At 41.1% G+C, this 18,527-nt stretch overlaps 1 protein-coding gene across 5 annotated transcripts in view; it reads right to left on the reverse strand.

Moving 5' to 3' along the window:
* LOC123997451 (arf-GAP with coiled-coil, ANK repeat and PH domain-containing protein 2-like) overlaps nt 1-18,527 on the reverse strand; it is a 97,401-nt gene that overhangs the window by 52,751 nt on the left and 26,123 nt on the right. For all 5 annotated transcript variants that reach the window (XM_046301707.1, XM_046301706.1, XM_046301705.1 and 2 more), the window contains exon 2: nt 2,090-2,147. In XM_046301707.1, the coding sequence (XP_046157663.1) occupies nt 2,090-2,147 (58 nt within the window). The remainder of the gene's footprint in view (nt 1-2,089; nt 2,148-18,527) is intronic.

Raw genomic sequence — 18,527 nt, forward strand, 5'->3', positions numbered from 1 at the left:
CTGCTCACAAATAGGGTCGCTACGTTACCACCACACCTGCAGTCACGAGTCATGACCGCAGTCATATTCCACCTGACCGTTGAGTTACGGTAACTAGGCTTCTCCAAAACCAAGCTCTGATGCCGCTGATGGTCATTAGTAGCCTACCCAACTTGCTAACGGCCAGTTGCTAATGGCCTGGTGCTCAGTGCTCCATTGTCCCTCTAATCACTCTGAAATCAATGCAAATTAAATCAAAATTCAAACACTTCATGAGAACCTTGGCATTTAGAGTTTGAGCGGAATATAGGGTAACCTGTTGCGCAGCAAGAACCAGCTCCTCATAGCTAGTTGACATATGAAATGAAATAAGTGATCCTAAAAGCCCATAATGCTCAACATTTCTATAGGCTATGCAATTGTGTGAAAAAAACAATAGTTTTGATGGACTATATTAAAAATCATAGTTGCATGTTTCACGTAGCCTAGCCCATAGGCCTATATGTTTTGATAAGTTTTGTATCAAAACTAAAGTGGCCAAATACCTAAGCGCATAGGACCCCTGGAACAGTGTTGGAGCGCCCAAGCCTAGAGCTTAGCGAAACATATGTTCTGATAATCCCCAGTCAGAGTTGACTGGCCACTATTTTAAAGAGGTCCCCAGCTTTCACGTGCTTCATTTCCTGCAATACTACACATTTTGTCATAGGGTGGAGGCAAATGTTTGCAGTTTTAAATGTGATAACTAATTATCAAATGGGCCCCACCCCGGTCGGTAATTCAACCATGCTTATTACATGTTTAGATAGCTGGCTGCTAGACTAAGTTACCAATCTAAAAAACAAATGCTGACATGGGCTATTTAAGTGACTGCTGATGCACAACCAAATATGAAATTGCACCTTGTGTAACAGTACAGATGAGACCCCGACTGAGTCGCCCCCCCTCCAAATAAAAATGTTTTATTGGTCCGCAGGTCTACAAAAGGGGGACCGCCAATTGCCCATCCCTGATTTAGACAATATCACCATAGTAAATTATCGTAATGAGGGGGTGTTATTGTCTGAAGATTATATACTTTACATCCAAGGGGAAATGTGCTTCAAGAGACTTAATATTGGCCCAATAAAGCCTGTGTTGTTTTAATAATCAACTTGGCTGTGTCGGGGGCTTTCTCTATCTCAATGGCAAGGCTTAGTTTCTAAGAAAAGACTGAACTTTAGCCTCCTATTCAAGGCACCCTCCACCCTGCTGTCACACCAAACCCATCTGGAGCAGATCCTTCCACTACAAAGCAACAGGGAAGTGACAACAGGGTATGGAATGAGTCAGATACATGATGACCAAAGGGTGGGAGACTAGAACAATGCAGTGGCAATCACAGGAGATCCAGGATCAGCGAGTGAACTTGCAAAAAATAAGTTCCATAAATAAATTCCACCAACAAACCATTGAAATACTCCAGTAACTGGCTGCAGGGTCTTTATAGACCTACCAGTGGGATTTCTTCACACCTATCTTATGTACATAGCTTCACAGTTTGAGACACTCACCGCATCACTCGGTGTGATCTCAGGCCAGTTATAGGGGACCGAGTCACAGGGTTTTTATAAACAGGGAGTGGTTCATAATGCAAACAATAGGATTTCCATCATCTTTGCTCCAAACTAGGGTTGGGCAGGATCCAAATGTTTATATCGTCATACTGTCCTCCTCTCATCCCAGGATTTATGGTAGTACCGTATTAGTACACAAGGAGCTGCTAAAAACACAAAACAACTCCTTACTGATTCGGCCACTTAATTAGCAAGTTAAACCAAATACACAGCTGGACTAATTAAAAAATAAACACCTGACTGGCTCAACTGTTCTGAGGAACTACGGTAAGCTTTATAATGTAAAATAAAGTAACAGGTCAAATGAAGTATGCATTCAGATTTAACATATTGCCCAAGTTGACTAAGTAGGCTAGCAACAAATATTCTAATATATTATTTTAAAGGTCAAATAAATAGTTTTGAAAAACCATCCTGTGGCTATTTCTAAATACCCCTGTATGTGTGGTATACTGCCCAAGCCTACTCCAAACCAAAAACTGGACCCTACTCACCTTGTCAAGTTTGGACTCCAGTTCCCCGACATCCCCCTCCACCTCCTCTACAGTGGCCCTATGAGGAGAAAAACAACACATTTCAGTCACTCTACTGGCAGAAGGGGCTGCTACATTTAAAACAGTCAATGGCAAACAAGCTACAAGGGAAAATGAACAGTCGATAAATTGCTTTGCACTGGAAGGTGAGTCAGACTGAAATGAGCATTCCACGTGAAGGTGGGGCAATGCGTAGGACCAACGAAGAAAGGAAGCGCAAAGCAGAGGAAAAAGGGAAGACAAATATACACAACCGTTCCAAAGTTTTGGCTCACTTAGAAATGTCATTGTTTTTGAAAGAAAAGCAACATTTTTGTCCATTAAATTAACATGATACTGATCAGAAATATGGGGTAGACATGGTTTATGATGGAAATGGCTACTGTAGCTGGAAACGGCAGATTTTGTCAAATGGAATATCTACATAGGCGTACAGAGGCCCATTATCAGCAACCATCACTCCTGTGTTCCAATGGCACATTTTGTTAGCTAATCCAAGTAAATCCTTTTCAAAGGCTAATTGATCATTTGAAAACCTTTTTCAAGTATGTTAGCACAGTTTAAAATAAATAAAACTTCTTAGACTAGTTGAGTATCTGGAGCATCAGCATTTGTGTGTTCGATTACAGGCTCAAAACGGCCAAAAACAAAGACCTTTCTTCTGAAACTTGTCAGTCTATTCTTGTTCTGAGAAATGAAGGCTATTCCATGTGAGAAATTGCCAAGAAACTGAAGATCTCGTACAATGCCGGGTACTACTCCTAACCAGAATAGAAAGAGTTGCGGGAAGCCCCGGTGCACAACTGAGCAAGAGGACAAGTACATTACTAGTGTCTAGTTTGAGAAACAGGTGCCTCACAAGTCATCAACTGGCAGCTTCATTGTGACGGGGCAGTATTTTCACGTCGGGATGAAATGCATGCCCAAATTAAACTGCCTGCTACTCATCCCCAGAAGATAAGATATGCATATTATTTGGATAGAAAACACTCTGAAGTTTCTAAAACTGTTTGAATCATGTCTGAGTATAACATAACTTCTTGATGCCCTCAATCTCACACAAATTATCAATGAACCTACCAGGTACCTCCCCAAAGCCTTAAACACGGGCACCCTCATAGATATCATCCTAACCAACTTCACCTCTAAATACACCTCTGCTGTCTTCAACTAAGATCTCAGCGATCACCGCCTCATTGCCTGCATCCGTAATGGGTCAGCGGTCAAACGACCTCCACTCATTACTGTAAAACGCTCCCTGAAACACTTCAGCGAGCAGGCCTTTCTAATAGACCTGGCCGGGGTATCCTGGAAGGCTATTGATCTCATCCCGTCAGTAGAGAATGCCTGGATATTTTTTTTAAATGCCTTCCTAACCATCTTAAATAAACATGCCCCATTCAAGAAATTTAGAACCAGGAACAGATATAGCCCTTGGTTCTCCCCAGACCTAACTGCCCTTAACCTGTTACTCCTACCACCTACTTTTTCAAACATTCTGTTAAAAATCGTGCAACATTTCAGCACCCTGCTGCTCATGCCAGGAATATAGTATATGCATATGATTAGTATGTGTGGATAGAAAACACTCAGACGTTTATAAAACTGGTTAAATCACTGCTGTGACTATAACAGAATGTGCGTTTCATCGAAAAGTGCAGGAAAATCTGATCACTGAAAATGGAAATAAATATCCATGCGCCACTTCCAGGAATTGTTAAAGGTGAACCGGATTAAATGAGGCAGAGGTTGCAGTACCTACAGCTTCCACACCATGTCTAGAGTCTTGTCATTTGCGTCGGCTTTGATTCTTGGTCAAACCGACACAAGGGAACCGATTCCCTCCGGTCACCGACCGGATGTTTTGGTTGAGATTTCTCCTGACATTTTTTCCAGACGGAAACCTATAGAATTTACATCGCCTCCTGATGAATTTTACCGCTTATTAACGTGTACTAATACCTAAAGTTGCATTACAAAAGTATTTTGAAGTGTTTTGTGAAAGTTTATCGTCGACTTTTTTAATTAAAAAAAATTACGTTACGTTATGAAACGCATTTTTTTCCGTTTATCACACAGTCTTCATAGATCGATATCTAGGCTATATATGGACCTTCTTGCAGGGACCTTCTTGCAGGTCCTACCGCTTCCACTGGATGTCACCAGTCTTTAAAAATTGGTTGAGGTTTTTCCTTTGTGTAATGAAGAAGTAGCTCTGTTCAAAACGAGGGTCACTTCAAGTGTACTGTTAGATAGAGGCGCATGACCAAAAAGGTAGCGTCTTCTAGCGTTTTCTTCCTGTATTGAACACAGATCATCCCATCTTCAATTTTATCGATTATTTACTTTTTAAAGTAACTTTTTTTAATACGTAAAATTGTATTACAAAAGTAGTTTGAAATGTTTTGGCAAAGTTTACAGGTAACTTTTAAGATATTTTGTAGTCACGTGGCGCAAATATGAACTGGTGTTTTTCTGGATCAAATGCGCCAAATAAATGGACATTTTGGATATATATCAACGGAATTAATCGAACAAAAGGACCATTTGTTATGTTTATGGGACATATTGGAGTGCCAACAAAAGAAGCTCGTCAAAGGCATGATTTATATTTTTATTTCAGCGTTTTGTGTCGCGCCTGCAGGGTTGAAATTTGTTTTCTCTCTTTGTTTACGGAGGTGCTACTCTCAGATAATAGCATCGTTTGCTTTCGCCGAAAAGCCTTTTTGAAATCTGACATGTTGGCTGGATTCACAACACGTGCAGCTTTAAATTGGTATCTTACATGTGTGATTTCATGTAAGTTTGATTTTTATAGTAATTTATTTGAATTTGGCGCTCGAACAGCCAGGTGGGAAGCTAGCGTCCCACATATCCCAGAGAGGTTAAACAGTACCCGCAAAACACCAGTCTCAATGTCAACAATGAGGAGGCGACTCGGGGATGCTGGCCTTCTAGAGAGTTGCAAATAAAGTTGCAAATTCAGAGTTGCAAATAAAATGCCATCTCTGAGACTGGCCAATAAAAAGAAAAGATTAAGGTGGGCAGAAGTACATAGACACTGGACAGAGGAAGATTGGAAAAAAAGTGTTATGGACAGACGAATCTAAGTTTGAGGTGTTCGGATCACAAAGAAGAACATTTGTGAGACACAGAAATAATGAAAAAATGCTGGAGGTGTGCTTGACGCCATCTGTCAAGCATTGTGGAGGCAATGTGATGGTCTGGGGGTTCTTTGGTGGTGGTAAAGTGGGAGATTTGTACAGGGTAAAAGGGATCTTGAAGAAGGAAGGCTATCACTCTATTTTGCAATGCCATGCCATACCTTGTGGACAGCGCTTAATTGGAGCCAATTTCCTTCTACAACAGGACAATGACCGAAAGCACAGCTCCAAACTATGCAATAACTATTTAGGGAAGAAGCTGTCAGCTGGTATTCTGTCTACAATGGAGTGGCCAGCACATTCCCCGAATCTCAACCCTATTGAGCTGTTGTGGGAGCAGCTTGACCGTATGGTATGTAAGATGTGCCCATCAAGCCAATCCAATTTGTGGGAGGTGCATCAGGAAGCATGCGGTGAAATCTCTTCAGATTACCTCAACAAATTGACAACCAGAATGCCAAAAGGTCTGCAAGGCAGTAATTGCTGCAAATGGAGGATTCTTTGATGAAAGCAAAGTTTGAAGGACACAATTATTATTTAAATTAAAAATAATTATTTCTAACCTTCCGATTCATTTTGCAACTCATTTCACGTATGTTTTAATGGAAAACAATGACATTTCTAAGTGAGCCCAAACCTTTGAACGGTTGTATGTGTGTGGATAGATAGATGGAGAGAGAATTCAGAAAGTATTCAGACACCTTGACTTTATCCACATTATGTTAACCTATAGCCTTATTCCAAAATTGATAGAATGGTTTCCCCCCTCAATCTACACACAATACCCCATAACAACAATGCAGATTTATCAAAAAATATATTTAAAAAGTATCACATATACAAAAGTTATTCAAACCCTTTACTCAGCACTTTATTGAAGCACCTTTGGCAGCGATCATAGCCTCAAGACTTCTTGGGTATGACGCCACAAGCTTGGCCCACCTGTATTTGGGGAGTTTCTCCAATTTTTTTCAGTAGATCCTCTCAAGCTCTGTCAGGTTGTATGGGGAGCGTCGCTGCACAGCTATTTTCAGGTCTCTCCAGATATGTTAGATCGGGTTCAAGTCCGGGCTCTGTCTGGGCCACTCAAGGAAATTCAGAGACTTGACCTGAAGCCACTCCTGTGTTGTCTAGGCTATGGGCTTACGGTCGTTGTCCTGTTCGTAGGTTAACCTTCATTCCAGTCTGAGGTTGAGTGCTCTGGAGCAAGTTTTCATCAAGGAGCTCTCTGTACTTTGCTCCGTTCAGCTTTCCCTCGATCCTGACTAGCCTCCCAGTCCCTGCCGCTGAAAAACATCCCCACAGCATGATGCTGCCACCACCATGCTTCACTGTAAGGATGGTGCCAGGTTTCCTCCAGATGTGACACTTCACATTCAGGCCAAGGAGTTCAATCTTGGTTTCATCAGACCAGGGAATCTTGTTTCTCATTGTCAGAGTCTTTAGGTGCCTTTTGGCAAACTCCAAGCGGGCTGTCATGTGCCTTTTACTGAAGAGTTGCTTCAATAAAAGCCTTATTGGTGGAGTCCTACAGCGATGGTTGTCCTTCTGGAAGGTTCTCCCATCTCCACAGAGGAACTCTAGAGCTCTGTCAGAGTGGCCATCAAGGTCTTGGTCACCTCCCTGACCAAGGTCCTTCTCCCCCAATTGCTCAGTTTGGCCGGGCAGCCAGCTCTAGGAAGAGTCTTGGTGGCTCCAAACTTCTTCAATATAAGAAAGATGGAAACCACTGTGTTCATGGGGACCTTCAATGCTGCAGAAATGTTTTGGAACCATTCCCCAGATCTGTGCCTTGACACAACGCTGTCTCAGAGCTCTACGGACAATTCCTTTGACCTCACGGCATGGTTTTTGCTCTGAGATGCGCTGTCAGCTATATAGACAGCTGTGATCCTTTCCAAATCACGTCCAATCAATTGAATTTACCACAGGTAGACTCCAATTAAGTTGTAGAAACATCAAGGATGATCAATGGAAACAGGATGCACCTGAGCTCAATTTCGAGTCTCATAGCAAAGGGTCTGAATAATTATGTAAATAAGGTAACTTTTTATATTTTTAATCCATTTGCACACAAAAAAGTAAAAACCTGTTTTCATTTTATCATTATGGGGTATTGTGTGTGTTTAAAAAAAATATGATCCATTTTACGATAAGGCATAACAAAATGTGGAAAAAAGGAATTAGTCTGAAAACTTTCTGAATGCACTGTGTGTGTGTGTGGTGTGTACATATACACATGAAGTCGGAAACTTACCTTAGCCAAATATATTTAAACTCAGTTTTTCACAATTCCTTACATTTAATCAGAGTAAAAATTCCCTGTCCATGGTCAGTTAGGATGACCACTTAATTTTAAGAATGTGAAATGTCAGAATAATAGTAGAGATAATGATTTATTTCATCTTTAATTTCTTTCATCACATTCCCAGTGGGTCAGAAGTTTATATAGTCAATTAGTATTCGGTAGCATTGCCTTTAAAATTGTTCAACTTGGGTCAAACGTGTCAGGTAGCCTTCCACAAGCTTCCCATAATAAATTAGGTGAATTTTGGCCATTTCCTCCTGACAGAGCTTGTGTAACTGAGTGAGGTTTGTAGGCCTCCTTGCTCGCACACGCTTCTTTAAGTTCTGCCCACAAATTTTCTATAGGATTGAGGTCAGGGCTTTGTGACGGCCACTCCAATACCTTGACTTTGTTGTCCTTAAGCCATTTTGCCACAACTTTGGAAGTAAGCTTTTGGAAGTATCCATTTGGAAGACCCATTTATGACCAAGCTTGTGGTCCTTCTGGTCCTTCTGTAGCTCAGTTGGTAGAGCATGGCGCTTGTAACGCCAGGGTAGTGGGTTCGATTCCCAGGACCACCCATACGTAGAATGTATGCACACATGACTGTAAGTCGCTTTGGATAAAAAGCGTCCGCTAAATGGCATATATAATTATATTATTTATTATTATTATATTATTATTATTATTTTCCTGACTGATGTCTTGAGATGTTGATTCAATATATCCACGTAATTTTCCTCCCTCATTATGCCATCTATTTTGTGAAGTGCACCAGTCCCTCCTGCAGCAAAGCACCCCCACACAACATGATGCTACCAACCCGTGCTTCACGGTTGGGATGGTGTTCTTCGGCTTGCAAGCCTCCCCCTTTTTCCTCCAAACATAACGATGGTCATTATGGCCGAACAGTTCTATTTTTGTTCATTAGACCAGAGGACATTTCTCCAAAATGTACGATCTTTGTCCCCATGTGCAGCTGCAAACCGTAGTCTGGCTTTTTTATGGAGGTTTTGGAGCAGTGCCTTCGTTGTTGCTGAGCGGTCTTTCAGGTTATATCAATATAGGACTCGTTTTACTGTGGATATAGATACTTTTGTACTCATTTCCTCCATCTTCACAAGGTCCTTTGTTGTTCTCAAATTTACTTGCACTTTTCGCACCAAAGTACATTCATCTCTAGGAGACCGAATGCGTCTCCATCCTGAGCGGTATGATGGTTGCGTGGTCCCACGGTGTTTATACTTGCGTACTATTGTTTGTACAGATCAACGTGGTACCTTCAGGAATTTGTAAATTGCTCCCAAGGCTGAACCAGTCCACAATCAGCCTTGGCTGATTTCTTTAGATTTTCCCCATGATGTCAGGCAAAGAGGCACTGAGTTGGAAGGTAGGCCTTGAAATACATTCACAGATACACCTCCAATTGAGTCAAATAATGTCAATTAGCCTATCAGAAGCTTCTAAAGCCATGACATCATTTTGGGGAATTTTCCAAGCTGTTTAAAGGCACAGTCAACTTAGTCTATGTAAACTTCTGACCCACTGGAATTGTGATACAGTGAATTATAAGTGAAATAATCTGTCTGCAAGCAATTGTTGGAAAAATGGCTTGTGTCATGCACAAAGTAGATGTCCTTACCAAAACCAGGGTTTGTTAACAAGAAATTTGTGGAGTGGTTGAAAAGCTAGTTTTAATGACTCCAACCTAATTGTATGTAAAATTCCCTACTTCAACTGTACCTCTTATTTAGAGTTACAAGCCTCAAATTTCAGCCAAAATAAAAGCTTCACAGAGTTCAAGTAACAGACACATCTCAACTGTTCAGAGGAGACTACATGAATCAGGCCTTTATTGTCGAATTGCTGCAAAGGAACCACTACTAAAGGACACCAATAAGAAGAAGAGACTTGCTTAGGCCAAGAAACACGAGCAATGGTCATTAGACCCGTGGAAATCTGCCCTTTGGTCTGGTGAGTCCAAATTTTAGATTTTTGGTTCTAACCGTTATGTCTTAGTAGGTGAACGGATGATCTCTGCATGTGTGGTTCCCAACATGAAGCATGGAGGAAAAGGTGTGATGGTGCTTTGCTGGTGACACTGTCTGATTTATTTAGAATTCCAGGCACACTTAACCAGCATGGCTAGCACAGCATTCTGCAGCGATACGCCATCCCATCTGGTTTGCGCTTAGTGGGACTATCATTTATTTTTCAGCAGGACAATGACCCAACAAATCCAATCAAATCAAATGTATTTGTCACATACACATGGTTAGCAGATGTTAATGTGAGTGTAGCGAAATGCTTGTGCTTCTTGTTCCGTCAAGCCTAACACTGTAGTGACTTCCGCAAACTTGATGAAGCTGGTTGAGAGAATGCCAAGATTGTGCAAGCTGTCATCAACACAACAGGTAGTTACATTGAAGAATCTTGTTTAACACTTTTTTGTTAACTTCATGATTGCATATGTGTTATTCCATAGTTGATGTCATCACTATTATTCTACAATGTATAAAACAGTAAAAATAAATAAAAATCCTTCAATGAGTAGGTGTATACAAACTTTTGACATTTCCGGGATGGAAAAACACTTTCCGTGTAAAAATTCAATGTCAAAAACCAGCATGTAGAAAATATAAATGGGCCTGTATACTGTTTACATAATATTATCTTTGCAAACTATCAATCACCAAAATAAAAGCTAGACAGTCAGGAAGAGTCAAAAACTCCCAAAACAATGAATTTAGTATTATTGATTTTGTTATTTTGATTGAGCAAAATAGCATAGCATTAGACATGGCAGAATGCATAGAATTGCAGGAAACTAGCTTTTAAACTGTCGAAATGTCTCTCAGCTCAATGGAGAAATGTGTATGGTTGCAGGAAATTGCCTTAAATTCACAGATTGTGCTACACCTCCAAGATGGAGTTATCTAAAAAAGTATCTACAATTCAGCTGGGCTGACCACACCCATACTACCTAAGCCCCTTTTTGATACAGAAAAAACCCTGCACACACACACGGCCAGATTAAGAGATTCCACAACGCCACGGGCCTATATCTGGCATTTTGCTAGAATACATATGACACAGCTTGACCTTCCTGGGAACAATATACTTGGAGCAGAATGCCACAGGAGAGGAAACGGAAACTGGAATGACAGCATCTCAAGGTTCTATTAAGAACAGTGGCGTCGCTTGAGAATCTCCATTAGACGGACAAACTTGAGCCCTTTTGGGAACAGCAGTAGCTCAGAACAGCAGAGCAATAGCTCAGAATTATGCACAATGCTGTCCAGCACTATTCGTTGCATATTGTGGACATGTTCTTGAAAGAAATTGGAGACCATTGCGACAGAACACTGATAAATCCCTCACAAATGCATTTGCTTGTGATGTTAGCACTTTGGCCTCACAATATCTACATTTGAACAGATAGTAGAATGGACACAGTACAAGCTTAGCTCGTTGCAGTGTGGTACCAATCTATTTGCAAGAGAATAAAGGCATATCTTATCTGGTGAATGTGATCTCTCCTTATACTTACGACATACCCCAGTAAAAGAACCCCCCCCCCCCCCCCCCCCCCCCCCCCCCGGGACACAAGGTGGGAGCAATTAATTATCAGGTAGAACAGAAAACCCTGATATAAGGTCCCAAGTTAACAACATAAAGAAGACCAAGCATAGGAGTAATTTGAGGAATCACTTTCAATCTATTCTGGAGTTCTATATTAAACTTATGGTACCCAGCAAGCCTCTCCTTAATATCAGGGGAGATTGATCTCAAAATCAAACAAATCAGATCTTATTTGTCACATACACATGGTTAGCAGATGTTAATGCGAGTGTAACAAAATGCTTCTGCTTCTAGTTCCGAACATGCAGTAATATCTAATAAGCAATTTAACAATTTCACAACTACCTTATACACACACAAGTGTAAAGGAATGAAAAAGAATATGTACATATAAATATATGGATGAGCGTTGGCCGAACGGCATAGGCAAGATGCAGTAGATGGTATAGAGTACAGTACATACATATGAGTAATGTAGGGTATGTAAACATTATATAAAGTGGCATTGTTTAAAGTGACTAGTGATACACTTATTACATCCAATTTGTAATGATTAGTGGCTAGAGATTTGAGTCAGTTTGATCTCCGGCCGTTATGCAGGCTGCAGCACAGCCAAAGTGCTGACTGTATGCTCAAGCAACCTTGAGTTCAGACACTCCGCCTTCTTGGCTGCTGCTGGCCAGACAAACCTGGCCGTATGTAGGGTCAAGGTATTATCCCAGATGGCATACGGAGTCCTGAGATAACAAGGTGGGGTTAAAAAGGTGGCAGAACATAGACATTCTGCAATGCAGCCTAGTATCAGAATCGTTAAGGCCTAAACTACCGATGTAATTAGGCACAAAGCCTATGGCATGAAAATAGAGTGAAAAGAACATGGGTTACTGAGTGCAGAATTGCAGTCCAGGCCTGGGTTTTTCCACAGTACTGCGAACACATACGGCAGTGAAAGCTTATCTTGTTCTCTCCACACATCCTAGCTATGGTTCCTCATCAGGACAATGAGGCACCGATAGGAATCAGTGACCGTCTGAATAAGCGATTGGGGAATACGGGATTATTCCCCGGAGGTCGTTTTAGTTCGATGTGCTGCCATTGGGATTGTATGGCGCACCCAGCATAATCAAATGAAGATAGTGGTGCAGGGGTGGGATTACAGTGACACCCAGGGTGGACCAGACGGGATGGTCCATCCAAACCCCCTCTAGCTGTTTCTATGGCTGTCATGTCCCGCACAGCACCACTATGCCACAACATCTGGCCACGGAGTGAGAATAACGAGATGCAAGCATGTCTCTGTCGACTCGTCCCAAATTGATAGGATGCGTGGAAGAGGAGCCCCTGCTCCCCTTGAATATTTTAGGGTATTTTTTCCATCTCACTGAAATTGTGCGCATGCCTGTCTTTCTGTGTCTGGCTGTGTGTTTCTGAAAGACATGCACAGATAGTCAGCAATGACACCAAGTAGTCATAGAATGGAACTATGTTAAAAATATATTTTCTGGCAACTGCCCCCCCCCAGAAAATGGAGCCAAACAACTATTTTATGCATCTACACCAAACTCTAAATATAACACAAACAGTCAAGAGTTGTACAAGCCTCTTTACAGATGCATGCATCCTCAGTCAGAGCTTTCGAAATGATTTTCTCTCATAAGGAGCTGGCTGAGTCCAAAGAGCTATGATTGAGTTGTCACTTCACCCACCCTGAATAATTAAGGCTCCATTCCTTTGTTGTTTGCTTTACTATAATTCTGCTGGGCAGTTATGGCTTGACATGGGCTGCCACTGTTGACTTCTTCCACAATGCATTATAGACCGATATCAAATATGATGGTAGACTGCACATTCCAGCTGAAGCCATAGATTCTATCCCACCTACCAAAAATACTAGTTTAGGGCCCTGGTCAAAAGTAGTGCATTAAATAAGGAATATGGTGCCCGTAGGAAGAGAGAGAGCGGTGGCCTATTTTAAATTGGAGAATCCTCAGGTCCCTATAAAATCTGTGCTGCAGAGAATCCAGACAAAAGATTCAACAATATTTCAAAATGTATTGAACTTATAAGAACATTCAATATTTTGCCAAAGATGATCATAACAACACGGATCAGTGATATGCATCTTCCTTAAACTCCTGAAGAGCTAATGGCACTGAAATGTCAGTGCGTCTGTGTGCACACATTTCTCTACCACTTTGTGTAGCCGTTAGCGCTAGAGGTCGACCGATTAATCGGAATGGCCGATTAATTAGGGCCGGTTTCAAGTTTTCATAACAATCGGAAATCGGTATTTTTGGACACCGATTTGGACTATATATATATTTTTTTTTACACCTTTATTTAATCTTTATTTAACTAGGCAAGTCAGTTAAGAACACATTCTTATTTTCAATGACGGCCTAGGAACGGTGAGTTAACTGCATTGTTCAGGGGCAGAACGACAGATTTTTACCTTGTCAGCTCGGGGGATTCAATTTTGCAACCTTACAACTAGTCCAACGCTCTAACCACCTGATTACATTGCACTCCACGAGGAGACTGATTGTTACGCGAATGCAGTAAGCCAAGGTAAACTTATCTTGTAAAAAACAATCAATCAATCATAATCACTAGTTAACTACACATGGTTGATGAAATGACTAGTTAATCTAGCGTGTCCTGCGTTGCATATAATCAATGTGGTGCGTATCGTTGCTCCAATGTGTACCTAACCATAAACACCAATGCCTTTCTTAAAATCAATACACAGAAGTATATATTTTTAAACCTGCATATTTAGCCAAAATAAATCCAGGTTAGCAGGCAATATTAACCAGGTGAAATTGTGTCACTTCTCTTGCGTTCATTGCACGCAGAGTCAGGGAATTGTACGTAATTATGACACAACATTAAAGGTTGTGCAATGTTACAGGAATATTTAGACTTATGGATGCCACCCGTTAGATGAAATACGGAACGGTTCTGTATTTCACTGAAGGAATACAACGTCTTGTTTTCGAGATGATCGTTTCCAGATTCAACCATAATAATGACATATCATATTTCTGTGTGTTATCATGTTATAACTAAGTCTATGATTTGATAGAGCAGTCTGACTGAGCAATGATAGGCAGCAGCAGGCTCGTAAGCATGCATTCAAACAGCACTTTCGTGTGTTTGCCAGCGGCTGTTTATGACTTCAAGCCTATCAACTCCTGAGATTAGGCTGGTGTAACCGATGTGAAATGGCTATCTAGTTAGCGGGGTGTGCGCGAATATCTTTTCAAATATCACTCGCTCTGAGACTTGGAGTGGTTGTTCCCCTTGCTCTGCATGGGTAACGCTGCTTCGAGTGTGGCTGTTGTCGTTGTGTTCCTGGGTCGAGCCCAGGCAGGAGCGAGGAGAGGGACGGAAGCTATACTGTTACACTGGCAATACTAAAGTGCCTATAAGAACACCCAATAGTCCAAAGTTAATGAAATACAAATGGTATAGAGAGAAATAGACCTATAATTCCTAGAATAACTAACTACAACCTAAAACTTCTTACCTGGGAATATTAAAGACTCATGTTAAAAGGAACCACCAGCTTTCATATGTTCTCATGTTCTGAGCATGGAACTTAAATGTTAGCTTTCTTACATGGTTATATTGCACTTTTACTTTCTTCTCCAACACTTTGTTTTTGCATTATTTAAACCAAATTGAACATGTTTAATTTATTTGAGGCTAAATTTATTTTATTGATGTATGATATTAAGTTAAAATAAGTGTTCATTCAGTGTTGTTGTAATTGTCATTATTACAAATAAAATTAAAATGGTATTGGCTTTTTTGGTCCTCCAATAATTAATATTGGTTGAAAGATCATTATCGGTCGACCTCTAGTTAGCACTATTGATAATGCATTGACAACCATCTTCTGATAGATGGAAAGGCTTTCCCAAAAACGTTTAATTCATGCTGAACAAAAATCTAAAACGGAACATCGTTCATGAGCTGAAAAAAAAAGATCCCAGAAATGTTCCATATGCACAAAAAAGCTTATTTAAAAAAAAAGTAAATGAATTGGTCCACTTTCAAGCTCTGTCTAGCCACGAGAATGTGAAAGTTTTCTTTTAATATGAATCTCTGGAGGGATAACTTAGGATGATAAAATAGGAGGGATTCTGGCTAACGAAATCTAGGACGTTGCCTCACAGCCTTTGAGAATGCACAGTGTATATCTGTATAATGAGCAGAGAACAAGAGTCACACTAATGAAGGAAGTTCACAGAGACACAAAGGCATCACTTTAGACCAGGAATTCAGTGACACATTAAGGAAATAACAGTTCTAACTATTACTACTCAGTGGCTGGGTATTCCCTGTCTTAGGTCAGTTATGATCACCACTTCATTTTAAGAATGTGAAATGTCAGAATAATAGGAGAGAGATTGGTTTATTTCAGCTTTTATTTCTTTCATCACATTCCCAGTGGGTCAGACGTTTACATACACTCAATTAGTATTTGGTAGCATTGCCTTTAAATTGTTCAACTTTGGTCAAATGTTTCAGGTAGCCTTCTACAAGCTTCCCACAATAAGTTGGGTGAATTTTGGCCCATTCCTCCTGACAGAGCTGGTGTAACTGAGTCAGGTTTGTAGGCCTTCTTGCTCGCACACGCTTTTTCAGTTCTGTCCACAAATTTTCAATAGGATTGAGGTCAGGGCTTTGTGATGGCCACTCCAATACCTTGACTTTGCTGTCCTTAAGCCATTTTGCCACAACTTTGGAAGTATGCTTGGGGTCATTGTTCATTTGGAAAACCCATTTGCGACCAAGCTTTAACTTCCTGACTGATGTCTTGAGATGTTGCTGCAATATATCCACATAATTTTCCTCCCTCATTATGCCATCTATTTTGTGAAGTGCACCAGTCCCTCCTGCAGCAAAGCACTCCCACAACATGATGCTGCCACTCCCGTGCTTCACGGTTGGGATGGTGTTATTTGGCGAGAAAGCCTCCACCTTTTTCCTCCGAACGGATGGTCATTATACACATTTTTTTTTTAAATGGGGCTAAAGATTTGGGTGAGGTATTTCTCGCCTGAGTAACATCGTTTTGCTGCCAAACACAAAATTAAACCATCTTGTGTCCACGAAATAACAACAATATCAAATACAGGTTGCCTAGTCAAATAATTAACATCCACTCACATTAACCGGTACTCTCTCGCGGGAATTCCACTAACGGTCCGCATGTAGCAAAATGTACCTGCTGCTCATGTTGGTATCTGTACTGATGGCACAAAAGCCATGACAGGGAGACATCGTGGAGTGGTAACACACGTGCGAACAGTTGCTCCCGACGCCACTTGGGTACACTGTAGCATCCACCGAGAGCCTCTTGCTGCCAAGGGAATACCTGACAGCTTGAAAGACGTTTTGGACACTACAGTGAAAATGGTTAACTTTGTTAAAGCAACTCGTGTATTTTCTGCACTACGCAATGATATGGGCAGCGACCATGTAACGCTTTTACAACGCTGGTTATCAAGGGGCAAAGTATTGACATGTTTTTTTTCATTGAGGGACTAGCTTAAAGTTTTTACTGACCATCATTTTCACGTGTCTGACCGCTTGCATGATGACTAGTTTCTCACACGACTGGCCTATCTGGGTGATGTTTTTTCTCTCCTGAATGATCTGAATCTAGGATTACAGGGACTCTCCACAACGATATTCAATGTGCGGGACAAAATTGAGGCTATGATTAAGAAGTTGGAGGTCTTCTCTGGCTGCATTAACAAGGACAATGCTCAGGTATTTCCATCATTGTATGATTTTGTGTGTGCAAATGAATTAAGCTTACAGACAATGTCAAACGTGATATAGCAAAGCACCTGAGTGAGTTGGGTGAGCAATTACTTTCCCGAAACGGATAAAACAAACTGGATTCGTTATCCCTTTCATGCCCTGCCTCCAGTCCACTTACCGATATCTGAACAAGAGAGCCTCATCGAAATTGCAACATGCGGTTCTATGAAAATGTAATTTAAATCAGAAGCCACTGCCAGATTTCTGGATTGGGCAGCGCTCAGAGTATCCTGCCTTGGCAAATCATACGGTTAAGACAATGATGCACCCACGTACTTATATGAGAGCGGATTCTCGGCAATAACTAGCATGAAAACTCAATACAGGCACAGACTGTGTGTGGAAATTGATTTAAGACAGACTTCTCTCCAATACAACCCAGCATTGCAGAGTTATGTGCATCCTTTCAAGCACACCCTTCTCATGAACCAGATATGCATTAGGGGGCGCTATTAAAATTTTGGGATGAAAAACGTTCCCGTTTTAAACAAGATATTTTGTCATGAGAAGATGCTCGACTATGCATATAATTGACAGCTTTGGATAGAAAACACTCTGACGTTTCCAAAACTGCAAAGATATTGTCTGTGAGTGCTATAGAACTGATGTTACAGGCGAAACCGAGATAAAAATCCAACCAGGAAGTGCCGCATTTTTTTAAACCGCCTCATGCCAATGATTCCTTATATGCCTGTGAATGAGCTTACGTTTTCCACTTATACCCCAAGGTGTCTACAGCATTGTGACGTCTTTTTACGCATTTCCATTGAAGAATAGCCGTAAGGGACCATATATAGCAAGTGGTCACATGGTGTCCCCCACAGAAAATCTTTCGTAGCCATTTTTCCAATCGCTTCTTATAAGAAACCAATTGCCTCGGTGGATATATTATCGAATATACATGTTAAAAACACCTTGAGGATGGATCCTAAACAGCGTTTGCCGTGTTTCTGTCGATATTATGGAGCAAATTTAGAAAAAAGTTTGGCGTTGTAGTGGTAGCATTTTCCGGTCGATTTCTCAGTCAAGCATAATGAACAAACGGGAGCTATTTCGCCTACAAAAATAATATTTTTAGAAAAAAGGAACATTTGCTATCTAACTGGGAGTCTCCTGAGTGAAAGCATCTGAAGTTTTTCAAAGGTAAATGATTTAATTTGGTTGCTTTTCTTATTTTCGTGAAAATGTTGCCTGCTGCCAGCAGAGCCTAGCATAGCATTAAGCCATGATAAACTTACACAAATGCTTGTCTAGCGTTGGCTGTAATGCATATTTTGAAAATCTGAGATGACATTGAAAAGAAGGTCGACGACATCCGATCCTCGTTTGCTAAGTCAAACGACACCGCTGGTTCTGCTCACACTGCCCTACCCTGTGCTCTGACCTCTTTCTCCCCTCTCTCTCCAGATGAAATCTCGCGTCTTGTGACGGCCGCCCGCCCAACAACCTGCCCGCTCGACCCTATCCCCTCCTCTATTCTCCAGACCATTTCCGGAGACCTTCTCCCTTACCTCACCCCGCTCATCAA

This window comes from Oncorhynchus gorbuscha, linkage group LG15 (assembly GCF_021184085.1).
Source record: "Oncorhynchus gorbuscha isolate QuinsamMale2020 ecotype Even-year linkage group LG15, OgorEven_v1.0, whole genome shotgun sequence".
Classification (NCBI taxonomy): Eukaryota; Metazoa; Chordata; class Actinopteri; order Salmoniformes; family Salmonidae; genus Oncorhynchus; species Oncorhynchus gorbuscha.